This window comes from Pelobates fuscus, chromosome 1, assembly GCF_036172605.1.
Source record: "Pelobates fuscus isolate aPelFus1 chromosome 1, aPelFus1.pri, whole genome shotgun sequence".
Lineage (NCBI taxonomy): Eukaryota > Metazoa > Chordata > Amphibia > Anura > Pelobatidae > Pelobates > Pelobates fuscus.
The window spans coordinates 401,068,747-401,083,376 of NC_086317.1; the positions used below are offsets into that span (position 1 = coordinate 401,068,747).

Here is a 14,630-nt window from a genome sequence, read left to right on the forward strand (position 1 = left end):
CTCCACCAGCATTGTCAATTCTAAAGCCAAGTGTGGTTAGCATTCGGTCAGTCCAAGCGATTCTGTAACATTGGTTTCGGATGATTTTGTAAAATCACTAATATCCGCATCCAAACCAATTTACAGAATCACAATCAGAGATTTAGCAACGACCGCATGGTGACCGATGATAAACCGAATGCATCCGGCAAAATGCACATTCACAAATGGTTCAGCTTTTTTTAAATCCGGGCTCGGAATATGATTCTCTGGCCTATTTGGGGCCAGATTTACAAAATCCAATTAGAGGATGTTTTATCATTGATCAATCTCATCAACAATGTCCGGATTTTGCAGTGTGCTTTAAATAGTGGCTAGTAGAAACTCCATGTTATCTGTTGATGAACAAAAGATCTAACCTTTCTGAAATGATGATTTCTGGGTCAGAATGTTTTGCATATAAGTATGATGGAAAGAAGTTAGATTCAAAATGTGAGAGAGGAATCTTTATAGTGTATGACAAGAACAGCCCTTGTTCTTTAGTGCATTATCCTGACATGAGAAAAGTTCTCAAACACAGGCTTGTGACATTTATTACAAAGAAAGCTGTTGAAAAGCAAACTCAAACTGATCTATTGCATGATGAAGAAGACTCCCACAGAGAGAATAATATACATTCTATACCGAAAACAAACAAAGCAGAAGTAGTGCATTCAGAAGATACACAAACGCCAGAGAGTGAGGAGAATGGTCAAACAAAGAATGATCATGGTAGACATTACCCTAAAGTTGTTGCCCCTCCACTTCCCCTGTTGAGTGTGGAGCAGTGAAGAAGTGTGTGGTGTTGTTACTTTGTTATTTTGTACACTCGCCCAGTTATCCTACCCTCACCATGCAGATTGCAACAATGTTTTTCTGATTGTAGCTTAAAACATTTTTATGTAGTGGCTTTATTTTTTTATAGTATAAGAAGCATTTCAGTTAGCATTTCATTTTTTTTTTTTTAAATCATCAGAATTTATGGATTTACTTTTGCTCCCCTGAACCATTGTACTGTATTGTTACTGTTACGATGAATACATGTGCCCCATTAGAAACATAGAAACATAGAATGTGACGGCAGATAAGAACCATTCGGCCCATCTAGTCTGCCCAGTTTTCTAAATACTTTCATTAGTCCCTGGCCTTATCTTATAGTTAGGATAGCCTTATGCCTATCCCACGCATGCTTAAACTCCTTTACTGTGTTAACCTCTACCACTTCAGCTGGAAGGCTATTCCATGCATCCACTACCCTCTCAGTAAATTAATACTTCCTGATATTATTTTTAAACCTTTGTCCCTCTAATTTAAGACTATGTCCTCTTGTTGTGGTAGTTTTTCTTCTTTTAAATATAGTCTCCTCCTTTACTGTGTTGATTCCCTTTATGTATTTAAATGTTTCTATCATATCCCCCCTGTCTCGTCTTTCCTCCATGCTATACATGTTAAGATCCTTTAACCTTTCCTGGTAAGTTTTATCCTGCAATCCATGAACCAGTTTAGTAGCCCTTCTTTGAACTCTCTCTAAGGTATCAATATCCTTCTGAAGATAGGGTCTCCAGTACTGTGTACAGTACTCCAAGTGAGGTCTCACCAGTGTTCTGTACAATGGCATGAGCACTTCCCTCTTTCTACTGCTAATACCTCTCCCTATACAACCAAGCATTCTGCTAGCATTTCCTGCTGCTCTATTACATTGTCTGCCTACCTTTAAGTCATCAGAAATAATCACCCCTAAATCCCTTTCCTCAGATGTTGAGGTTAGGACTCTATCAAATATTCTGTACTCTGCCCTTGGGTTTTTACGTCCAAGATGCATTATCTTGCACTTATCCACATTAAATGTCAGTTGCCACAACTCTGACCATTTTTCTAGTTTACCTAAATCATTTTCCATTTGGCTTATCCCTCCTGGAACATCAACCCTGTTACATATCTTAGTATCATCCGCAAAAAGACACACCTTACCATCAAGACCTTCTGCAATATCACGAATAAAAATATTAAAGAGAATGGGTCCAAGTACAGATCCCTGAGGTACCCCACTGGTGACAAGCCCAAGCTTCGAATATACTCCATTGACTACAACCCTCTGTTGCCTGTCACTCAGCCACTGCCTTACCCATTCAACAATATTGGAATCCAAACTCAAAGATTGTAGTTTGTTGATAAGCCTTCTATGTGCAACAGTGTCAAAAGCCTTACTGAAATCGAGGTAAGCAATGTCTACTGCACCACCCTGATCTATAATTTTAGTTACCCAATCAAAAAAATCTATAAGATTAGTTTGGCATGATCTCCCTGAAGCCAACCCATGTTGTCTCTGATCTTGAAATCCATGTGTTTTTAGATGTTCAACAATCCTATCCTTTAACATGGTTTCCATCACTTTCCCCACTACTGAAGTTAGGCTTACTGGCCTATAGTTGCCCGACTCCTCCCTATTACCTTTCTTGTGAATGGGCACAACATTCGCTAACTTCCAATCTTCTGGGACTACTCCTGTTATCAATGATTGGTTAAATAAATCTGTTAATGGTTTTGCTAGTACACCACTAAGCTCTTTTAATAGCTTTGGGTGTATTCCATCAGGTCCCATTGACTTATTTGTCTTTACTTTTGACAGTTGAAATAGAACCTCTTCCTCTGTAAACTCACGTGTAATAAATGACTCATTTATCCTTTTTCTTAACTGAGGTCCCTTTCCTTCATTTTCATCTGTAAATACCGAACAAAAATATTCATTGAGGCAGTCAGCTAGACCTTTATCCTCATCTACATACCTTCCTTCTTTTGTTTTTAACCCCTTCAGGACCGGCCTGTTTTTGCGATGTTTGTACGTTAAGGACCAGAGCAGTTTTAACACTTTTGTGGTGTTTGTGTTTAGCTGTAATTTTCCGCTCTCTCATTTACGGTTCCCATACAAGTTATATATTGTTTTTTTCAGGACAAAAGGGGCTTTCTTTACATACCATTATTTGTATTATGTCCAATATTGTATTTAAAAAAAATTAATAAAATATGGTGAAAAATTTAAAAAAAAACATGTTTTTGGACTTTTACTTGAAAAATCTTTTACTTATCTACAAAAGCTAATGAAAAAAACTGCTAAATAGATTCAAAATTTTGTCCCGAGTTTAAAAACACCCAGTGTTTACATGCTTTATTGCTTTTTTTTGCAAGTTATAGGCCTATAAATACAAGTAGGAAATTGCTGTTTCAATATATATATATTTTAAATGTATCAATAGTGACCTTGTAACACCGTTATCTGTCATAAATCCCCGAAACACACCTAACATGTACAACCCAGGGTATTCAAAATTGGGTATGTCCAGTTTTTTTTAGTAGCCACTTGGTCACAAACACTGGCCAAAGTTAGCATTTATATTTGTTTGTGTGTTAAAAATGCAAGAAACGCTAACTTTGGCCGGTGTTTGTGACTAAGTCGCTACTAAAAAAGGCTGAACATACCCCATTTGCAATACCTTGGGTTGTCTTCTTTTGCAAATGGTATGCCATCATGGGGCTAATTCTCATTCCTTGGCTACCATACGCTCTCAAAGGCAACCTAACCAATCCGACAAATTTCAATAAAAAAAAAAGTAAAATCAAGCCTTATATTTGACCCTGTAACTTTCACAAACACTATAAAACCTCTACATGTGGGGTACTGTTATATCCAGGATACTTCGCTGAACACAAATATTAGTGTATCAGAACAGTAAAATGTATCACAGCAATAATATCCTCAGTGAAAGTGCTGTTTGTGTGTGAAAAATGCAAAAAACTTCACTTTCACTGACAATATCATTGCTGTGATATGTTTTACTGTTTTGAAACACTAATATTTGTGTTCAGCGAAGTCTCCCGAGTAAAACAGTACCCCCATGTACAGGTTTTAGGGTGTCATAGAAAGTTACAGGGTTAAACACAGTGCTAGCAAATTAAATGATCTGGACTTTCGGCCTGGGTTGTCAGGCAGGTCCCTCAAATTGCAATCATTAAAATTACTTAATTAGGTAAAAATATTACATAAATACACATGTAGAATTTTAATATATATACATATTTATATATTTGACGTCTACGTGTATATTTATGAAATTATTTATGTAATTATGTATATGGACATATGTATATTTCGTATTGTTTTTATTTATTTATTTATACATAGATATATATATCATTACATTCTAAGTATATTTTGATATAAATATATATATATATATATCAAAATACTGTTAGAATAAAATTGCATATATAAATATTTTTTTATAATTATTAAAAATTATTTTTATTTGTTGTTATTTATTTTTATTAACATATTATTTGTATTTTATAATAATATATATATACACCATATATATAGCAATTATATATATTGTATATATTCGTGTGTAATTTAAATATAAGTGTATTTTTATATTAATATACGTATATATAAATATAAAAATACACTTAATATGACATTATATATATGATACATATACATATATTATATATAGATATAATACATGTATATATATATCATATATATATATATATATATATATACACATATTTTTTTTTTTTACACTGATTTTACACTGTTTTTTTAACTTTATTTTTTTGATTTTTCACTTGCAGGGAGACTGCCTGTCAGCACAGACAGTCCCCCTGCAGGCAGATACACAGACACCTATTGCGGTCATGTGATCGAGTGATCACATGGCCGTGGGGTCCTGATCTGCCGAGGGGGGACTGCCCGGGCAGACAGGCAACCCCCCTGGACCGGGTGGAGCACTGATCGCCGCCGTGGGACCGACGGCAATCAGGTAAGTTGCCCAAAACCGTTATGACGGTTCAGGACCGTCAGCGGTCCAAACGCACGTTTTACCGCTGACGGTCCTGAACCGTCAGCGGTCCTGAAAGGGTTAATCTAACTAATCCTTGTTTTACTTTTCTTTTCTCATTTATGTATCTAAAAAAGGTTTTGTCCCCCTTTTTTACTGACTGTGCTATTTTCTCTTCTGTGTGTGATTTGGAAGCTCTTATAACTTGCTTAGCCTCTTTCTGCCTAATCTTATAGGTCATTCTGTCTTCCTCACTCTGGGTTTTTTTATAATTACTAAATGCTAACTTTTTGTTTTTTACTATTTTGGCTACATCTGTGGAGTACCACAGTGGTTTCTTGAATTTTTTGCTTTTACTGACAAGCCTAATGCAATTTTCTGTTGCCTTCAGTAGTGCAACTTTTAAATAATCCCATTTCTTTTGGACTCCATTTAAATTGCTCCAGTCTGATAATGACTCCTTTACACATATTCTAATTTTGGAAAAGTCTGTTTTTCTAAAGTCTAAAACTTTTGTTTTTGTGTGGTGTGACTCAGTCACTGTTCTTATATTAAACCACACTGACTGATGATCACTGGATCCTAAACTTTCACCTACAGTAATATCTGATACCAAATCTCCATTTGTTAACAATAAATCTAGTATGGCCTCTTTACGAGTTGGCTCCTCAACGACTTGTTTTAGAGACAATCCCAGTAGGGAGTTTAGAATATGTGTGCTCCTGGCACAAGTAGCTATTTTTGTTTTCCAATTTACATCAGGAAGATTAAAGTCACCCATGATGATAACTTCCCCCTTCATTGTCATTTTAGCTATTTCTTCAACTAGTAGATTATCTAAATCTTCAAGTTGTCCTGGGGGCCTATAAATCACACCTACACGAGTTACTGTGTGATTACCAAATTCTAACGTAACCCAAACTGACTCTATGTTCGCCTCACTAACCTTTATTAGGCTAGATTTTATGCTATTCTTTACATACAGGGCCACCCCTCCCCCTTTCTTGCCTTCCCTGTCTTTTCTATGCAAAGAGTAAGAGTGGTATTGCTATGTCCCAGTCATTTTTCTCATTATACCATGTCTCAGTAACAGCGACTAAATCTACACTATCAGTTGCCATTATTGCCACAAGTTCATGGATCTTATTCCCTAAACTGCGAGCATTTGTAGACATGACTCTAAGCTTATCATTTTTTAACACACTTGCTACAGGCACCTTCTGTCCTTGTTTTGGGGGACAATTGGATTGATGTTTTATCACCCTTTTGCCCCCCCCCTCCTAGTTTAAATACATCCTAGCAAAATCTCTGAACTGCTCACTGAGAACATTTGTTCCCTTTTGAGAAAGATGCAAATCATCTTTTTTGTACAGTTTATTTCCATTCCAAACAGAGCTACCATGAGCAATAAAGCCAAATCCTTGCTCCCGACACCATTCACCAAGCCACAAGTTAAAGTCCCTAATACGCATCCGCCTGTCATTCTGAGTGTTATGCACAGGCAGAACTTCAGAGAATGACAATGTGGAAGCAACCTGCCGTATATCATTGGCAAAAACACTAAAAACTTCCTTAACCTCTGAAACCTCATTGCAAGCCAAGTCATTTGTCCCTAAATGGACAAGTACATCCAATTCCCCTTCCTGCTTTGCTTGCTTAACAATATTACAGATACGTCTCCTGTCTCTGTGAGCAGTAGCTCCGGGAAGACACCTCACAAGACCACCATTGTCCATCTCCACACCTCTTATGATGGAATCCCCCACCAACAACTGCTTTCTATTAGGCCTCACCATAGTCTTCAAGCCTCTCTGCACAACACCACTAGCCTCAGTGCCTCTCTGCACAACACCACTAGCCTCAATGCCTCTCTTCACAACACCACTAGCCTCAGAGCCTCTCTGCACAACACCACTAGCCTCAGAGCCTCTCTGCACAACACCACTAGCCTCAGTGCCTCTCTGCACAACACCACTAGCCTCAGTGCCTCTCTGCACAACACCACTAGCCTCAGTGCCTCTCTGCACAACACCACTAGCCTCAGTGCCTCTCTGCACAACACCACTAGCCTCAGTGTCTCTCTGCACAACACCACTAGCCTCAGTGCCTCTCTGCACAACACCACTAGCCTCAGTGCCTCTCTGCACAACACCACTAGCCTCAGTGCCTCTCTGCACAACACCACTAGCCTCAGTGCCTCTCTGCACAACACCATTAGCCTCAGTGCCTCTCTGCACAACACCATTAGCCTCAGTGCCTCTCTGCACAACACCATTACTTACGCAATAAGATATGTCGTAGCCTGCTTACTAGCTGGAGCAAACATGCATTTGTGTTGCACCATTGCAAACCGCAGAAAGCCCAATAACTTCAGGCAAGTGAACCAGCACTCATCCTCAGGTTTCCTCCGTTACTTGTAAATACCATTTTTGTCTGTCCTGGGTGGAACCTGACTAGTGTCCTTGCTGAGGGTGTTGGGGACCTTGTTGAGTATGTTTTGTGACATGCCTTCAGCTCTGACCCCTGCCTTAACCTTGTTCAGTTGCATTTCTATTTTTTTCCAAAAATTTTATGTGTAGCATGCGCAATAATACCTTGGCGATGAGGGCTCACGACGCTGCAAAGTAGTGCAAAGTTCTGATTCACTATGATCATCACCAGTACCAGTGAATAGTTTCAAGATCTCTGCTCAGGGCACTTTGTTTATGAGTTCCAATCACAGTTAGGCCTGAAAGTTTGATACTAAATGTAAATGCCATTTCACAACACTCGTAGCTTGAAGTAATGCCATGTTTCATGGTTCAACTGGGCAAATGGCTATATTAATGGTTACCTAATCTTGTCTTACTAAAATATATTTTAAAAAACCAAGGAAACACTTGTTTGAGATATGTTTTTAATCTCATATTTTCTGTGATACTTCATATGCAAATATTACAATCCTGTAATGCGCATCATCTGCATTAAAATTAAGAATTATATATTTTTTAAAAGCAGGCCAGTTATATCTAACAGATCAAGTTAATGTTTCAGCTGTAATTTATATTTTGTTGACCTGTAGGATTTTAAAGCTATTGCATTTACATTTAATGAGGAAAGTCTAAATTGTGTGACATATCTCCCAAGTGTCTCGGGTATGGTGGGACGTCTCAAATTGTAGGTTCTGTCATGCCAGATTTAAATTTGTTCCCTGGTGACCTACATCTTGGTTCTCCAAGTAAATGTCCCAAGTGAGAGCAGATCACGGAGTAACCACAGGGACAAGTTAATGGCCAATGCTCTTCAGGAGTGCTCTACAGATGATCTTCCTTTAGTAGGGCTGGCTAGAGGTTCCAGAGCCAGCAGATACTGTAAAAAAAAAATTATAATGCTAAGAAATTGCATCAAGAAATTTAAAAAATGAAAAACAAAATGGGTGCATTAGAGAAAACAGGAAAGGTTTAATTGTTTGACACATCAATTTAACCATAAAACTGTCATACTAGAATAACAGATGTCAGAAAGGCTGGACTTGACACATTTCTCTTTTTATCTATGTAACTATGTAATAATTTTGCTTCCATCACTTCTTTGCAAATTGCACATTTGAATAAAATATTTAAAGTCACCTATTAAATTAATTATTTTAATGCATAGCTCAGTTGTTGTTGTTGTTTTTTTTTTTTTTTTTCTTTATTTGAATTAAGATTTAGCAAATTACATCACAATCTAGATCAGAAAAGCAAAGGCAGACACTGCAAACAAGGAGAAGACAAAACATTGTTCCATTTTTCATCCTCTCTGTATACTTTCTCTATGTTGACTGCCAGATGCAAAGGACAGAGCTTCTAACTATGATTGATATAGAGCTATGATGGAGGCATCCAGTAGATTTCTAGATTCAATTGAATTTTTCACAAATTGTAAATTCATATTTGTTTAACCCCTTAAGGACGAGTGACAGACGAGGTCCGTCACTCAGGGGATTTCCTTAACGCCGAGTGACGGACCTCGTCCGTCACGCGGTAAAATTAACCCCAGATCGCCGCAATCGCGGGGTTAATGGTGCTCCGGTCTGCCTCTGTATTAGAGGCAGACTGGGAGCACCGGATCCGGCTGTCCCAGTACATGTGCCCGCTCTGACAGCATGTCAGAGCGAGCACATGTGCTCAGAATACTCACCTCCGCCTCCCTGCACTTCCGGGTTCAGTCTGAAGTGCAGGGAGACGGATCAGTGCTGATCCTGCCCCCTAGTGAAAAAAAAATAAAGTAAAATTAAAATCCAACCCCCCTTTACCCATTTTAATATAAAATTAACCCCTTCCCTGCCAATTGATCACTGACTACAGTGATCAATTGGCAGGGATTACATTTTACTATGATCTGATTTTTTTTTTTAACCCTCAGGGGTTAAATTTATTTCATTAATTAATTTAAGTATTTTAAAATTATATATTTAGCTAGCTGGGGACGGTGGAAGTTAGTGGGGAATTGGGGGATTTGGTGTTAGGCTAACTAGGGGTTAACGTTAAAAAAAGTTTTAAAATAAGCTTTAAAAAGTTAAAAATTAAGTTAAAAAAAGTTTTAATAACTTTTAAGTAAAAAAACAAAAACACCCCCTTTACCCAGTCCAAATAAAAATTAACCCCTTCCCTGCCAGTCGATCACTGCCTACAGTGATCAAAACACAGATCACAGTATTATACTGTGATCTAATTTTTTTTTAACCCCTGACGATTAACTTTTATTTATTTTTTAATCCTCAGGGGTTCAATTTATTTAATTAACTAATTTAAATATTGTATAATTAAATATTTTTTTCTAGGTGGGGTGGGTGGGAGTTATGGGAAAATGGGGAATTTACGGTTAGTGCTGCTTACTGCTAGTTAGGGGTTAACGGTAAAAAAAAAGCTTAGAAAAATGTTAAATCTGTAAAAAAAAAGTTTTAAGAAAGTTTAGAAAAGTTTAAAAAAATTAATAAGCAAAACAAAAGTTTAAAAAATAGTTTTAAAAAGTTAAAAAAAAATACATTTAAAAACGCTCATTACCACTACACCTAGAACAAACACGAGAGAAAATGATCCCACGCTTAGGTTCAAAATATGCCTTTTGAATTACCCCAGGGTGTATTCTTTAATAAATAGTATGTGTTTGTGGGGAAGTTTCAATAACCAACCATCTAAACTACTCCAAATTGGAACATGGACACAGCGTAAAACTTCAAAGTTAGAAAAAAAACTGAATGGCTGCGTCTCAAATGTGCCCCTTCAACATCCACATATACCTGGCAAAGGTAATACGGGGTATTGCTGTACTCAGACCACATAGCTGAGCAACATATGAAGTATTATACAGTCGTAGCACACATAAGTTTTGCAAAATATACTGTGCAAACTCACTTTGTGTTTCAAAAAGGCAGAAAAAACGCTTAGTACCACTACACCTGGTACAAGCTAGCGGAAAAATGATCCCACGCTAAGGTTCAAAATATGCCTTTTGAAATACCCTGGGATGTCTTCTTTAAGAAATGGTATGGCTTTATGGGGTATTTGGATCATATAGCCTGGTAAAATACTCTAAAACGGGACATGGGCACAGCGTAAAAATTTAAAGTTTGAAAAAAAAACTGGAATGGCTGTGTCCCAAATGTGCCCCTCCGATGTCCACATATACCTGGCAAAGGTACATACGGGGGTATTTTTGTACTCAGCCGACATAGCTGAGCAACATATAAAGTATTATAGAGTGGTGGTACACATAAGGTTTGCAAAATATACTGTGCAAACTCACTTTGTGTGTCAAAAAGGCAGAAAAAAACGCTTATTACCACTACACCTGGTACAAGCTAGCGGAAAAATGATCCCACGCTAAGGTTCAAAATATGCCTTTTGAAATACCCTGGGATGTCTTCTTTAAGAAATGGTATGCCTTTGTGGGGTAGTTTGAATTATATAGCCTGGTAAAATACTCTAAAATGGGACATGGGCACAGCGTAAAAATTTAAAGTTTGAAAAAAACTGGAATGACTATGTCCCAAATGTGCCCCTCCGATGTCCACATATACCTGGCAAAGGTACATACGGGGGTATTTTTGTACTCAGCTGACACAGCTGAGCAACATATGAAGTATTATACAGTCGTAGCACACATAAGGTTTGCAAAATATACTGTGCAAACTCACTTTGTGTGTCAAAAAGGCAGAAAAAACGCTTATTACCACTACACCTGGTACAAGCTAGCGGAAAAATTATCCCACGCTAATGTTCAAAATATGCCTTTTCAAATACCCTGGGGTGTCTTCTTTAAGAAATGGTATGGCTTTATGGGGTATTTGGATCATATAGCCTGGTAAAATACTCTAAAATGGGACATGGGCACAGCGTAAAAATGTAAAGTTTGAAAAAAAACTTGAATGGCTGTGTCCCAAATGTGCCCCTCCGATGTCCACATATACCTGGCAAAGATGCTTGGATGCTTGGAAAGATGCTTGGAAATTGCACATAGGCCCAGCGTCAAAATTCAAAGTTCTGTAAAAACTGATATGGCTTGGTTTCCAATATGGCACTGTAGCTTCACAAAATAGTGCCAAAGACATTCATTGGGGACGTCTTTTTACTCAGAAGACTTAGCTGAGCATAATTTGGGGGTTTTGAACTTAGTGGCACATATGAAATATACAAAATGCCCAGCAAAAATGCAATCCGTATGTAAAAAAATTACCCAAATTATTTTTTACCACATACTTTGGCAAATATTGGTGAAAAAATGGGGGCATGCTAAGGCACAATATGCACCTTATGATATACCCTGGAGTGTCTACTTTTACAAATGGTAGGCCTTTGTGGGGTTTTTTCGAACAGTCAAACTGTTATAATACCCCAAATGGAAGCATAGGCTCATTAAATCCGTCTCTCAAAATTCTACTGTGAATACTGAAAAGGACAGGTCTCCTATATGGCACTGTAGCTTCACGAAATAGTGCCAAAGACATACAATGGGGGTACCGTTGTACTCAGCAGAAGTAACTGAACACATAATAAAACTTTGTACAGGAATAGCACACACCAACTTTACAAAATACACATGAGAAGTTCTTTGTTATAAGTTTGTGTGCGAAAACCACCAAAAAACACAATTTTACTCCAATATTTAGCAGAGGTTGGCGGTAAAATGGCTACGTAGAAAGTGTCAAAAGAACCTTAGGTAAATAGCCTGTGGTGTCTACTTTATATAAATATATACTTTTGTGTGGCAATTTTGTTTTCTTTTATGGCTATTAAGCTTACAAGACAAACATACCAAATTCTAAAATCGCTCCACATTAAAAGTTTATTTTACTCCTTGTGCTTTGTGACCTGTAACTACCAAAAAAAACTTAAAATCCCAGACACATTATATATTCTGTAAATCAGAACTACTAAATGAATTTATTTTTAATTACTTTCCTTAACCTGCACTAATTGTGCACACATTATTATTGCAAAAACTGTAAAAAAACACAAATTTTTTCTTTTTCTTTTGCATTTTTCTGTATTTTTTTTATAATAAATAAGCATGTATATATATATATATATATATATATATATGTTACATCAAATTAAAGCCCTTTCTGTCCTTTAAAAAACGGTATATAAAATGTGTTGGTGCAATAAATTAGTCAAATGCAAATTGCAGTTGAACGCAAACAGCAAAAAATGCAAAAAATGTCGTTGTCATTAAGTGAAAGACACGCTTCCGAAGCTCTGTCCTTAAGGGGTTAAATAATGTTGACAAGTAAACATACAATTAAAAAATCCTGGGAAGTAACAGTTCCTTTTAAAAGAAAATCTTCTCGCAGGCAAGTTGAGTAAATGTTTTTGAAAAGGTACTGTAAGGTAAGCTTATTCAACAAAACAGGGACTATAACTAAAATAGGACAAAGAGAATCTCTAATGAGCAAAATGTGCTTTAGAATGGAACTTTTCCTACATGTGTCAACAGTTCAAGTCTATGAATTGGTTGGGGCTGATTTTCACATGGGAATTACTGCACGCACCATGCAAAAATGACAACCCAACATTACTGGCCTTTAAAAGACTGTTAGCGATTGCAGACAGAGTTTGGTGGAAGGCCGCATTGCTTACTTAAAGCAAAATGTGTAAATCGTTGCACATTTTATCTTGAGAATTGGTGCAGAAGACAAGATTTTTTTTATATATGTCAAAATATATTTTAAAGCGAGATAGTACTTTTCAGCATACTTTCCACTCTTTTTTTTAAGCATTAAACTATAATAGAGCCAATGTTTTTGTAACATTTCCAAGGACCTAGTTTGATTATATAAACTCTTTACCCACTGAACATTTAATGTGAAAAGAGGAAGAAATTGATACAGATATATCCTAAGTGTATTGATAAACCCCTGCATCTATTTCTACTTTATATGTTGAAAAAATGTGATTGTGAAAAGAGGAACCCTTTGGTAAAAGAAAAGTCATAGGTCATAGTTTTCTACTAGCAAACATTATATAAATGAATATAGGTATGCTCTTCGCATGTGATATATTGCTTACTAATAATTTTCTCTGTGCTCTTTGTTTGGATCAGGTCTGATTATCCATGAAGGCTCATCTGTATATCGAATATTCAAGCGATGGCAAGCTGTGAATCAACAATGGAAAGTTCTGAACTACGACAAAACCAAGGACCTTGGGGAACCTTTAAGTGGGACTACAAAACTTGGGGGAAGGAATTCACGGACGAACCATTCCTCTCATAATGACAGAGGGCCTGGGCGGAGCCAGCGGGTTAGGACTATTTTGAACCATCACTGTGGTTATACGATCCTACATATCCTCAGCCACCTGCGGCCTAATGAACATCGAAATAGCTCAAACTCCAACAGAGAGGTGGTGATGAGAGTGACAACTGTATGAGGAAATGTTGACGGAGAGTGTGAGCTCTTCATTCCTTTACAAGTTTATAACCGTCATTGAATGGTATAAAAAAAGTGTGAGGAGAAAGTGTTTTAGTGGAGCACAGAAGCAAGTTTATACTCCTATGAGTAGGCCTTTCAAAGCATTCTGGCCACCTTTGTTAATATGAAAACGCCCTGATTTTTATTTTTTGGAAGTTGGGCCATCTTTTGTCACACAATACTTTTGCTGTGCGTCTTTATCGCTTACAAAACCGCCCAGCCTCAAGAAGAAATAAGAATTTAGGGCTCCCTGAAACAAAATGTAATTGTTTCAAAGAAATTCCGCCTAACCCTTTACTTTTTAAGCACACTGAAAGCACAAGCCAGCGTTTAAAAAAAAAAAAAAAATGTTGGCTCCGGAAACCAAGTCTTAACATTTTTACCTCAGCTTTAAATGATATAACAACAACATAGTAAACCATAGATACAAAAAAAAAAAAAAAATCAAATCTACGTTAAATTAAAAGTTGATAAATTATTATTAAGAATTGCATAAGTAAAAGGGTAAATCTCTACAAAAGAAACAAAAAGACTATGAAACGGCTCAGATATTTCTAAGCGATGAATAGGTGCAATAAAACATTTTTACGGCAAAATGGGATCTTTGCAATAAGACGCTTGTACTTTCCCTGATTTTACATTTTTTTGCATGAGTAAATGGAAATTTTTTTTCCCTCTCTTCTCCCTGCGGGAGGATAAAGAAAAAAAATATTTATATGCAAATAGTCTCCAACTACATTTCTTTAATTCTTCTTTTCCTACTCACATACTGGGATGTAAAATTAAAGACATCAGGTTTTCTCCTGTAACTTCTCCATGTGTGTGCCCGTGTATGTTAC

The 14,630-nt window shown here is 36.9% G+C and overlaps 1 protein-coding gene across 1 annotated transcript in view; it reads left to right on the forward strand.

Annotated features, from left to right (window-relative positions):
* MARCHF9 (membrane associated ring-CH-type finger 9) overlaps positions 1-14,235 on the forward strand; it is a 213,829-nt gene extending 199,594 nt beyond the window's left edge. Inside the window, exon 5 of the mRNA XM_063427761.1 lies at positions 13,422-14,235. Coding sequence (XP_063283831.1) covers positions 13,422-13,750 — 329 coding nt within the window. The 3' untranslated portion in view covers positions 13,751-14,235. The remainder of the gene's footprint in view (positions 1-13,421) is intronic.
* The last annotated feature ends 395 nt before the right edge of the window (positions 14,236-14,630 follow it).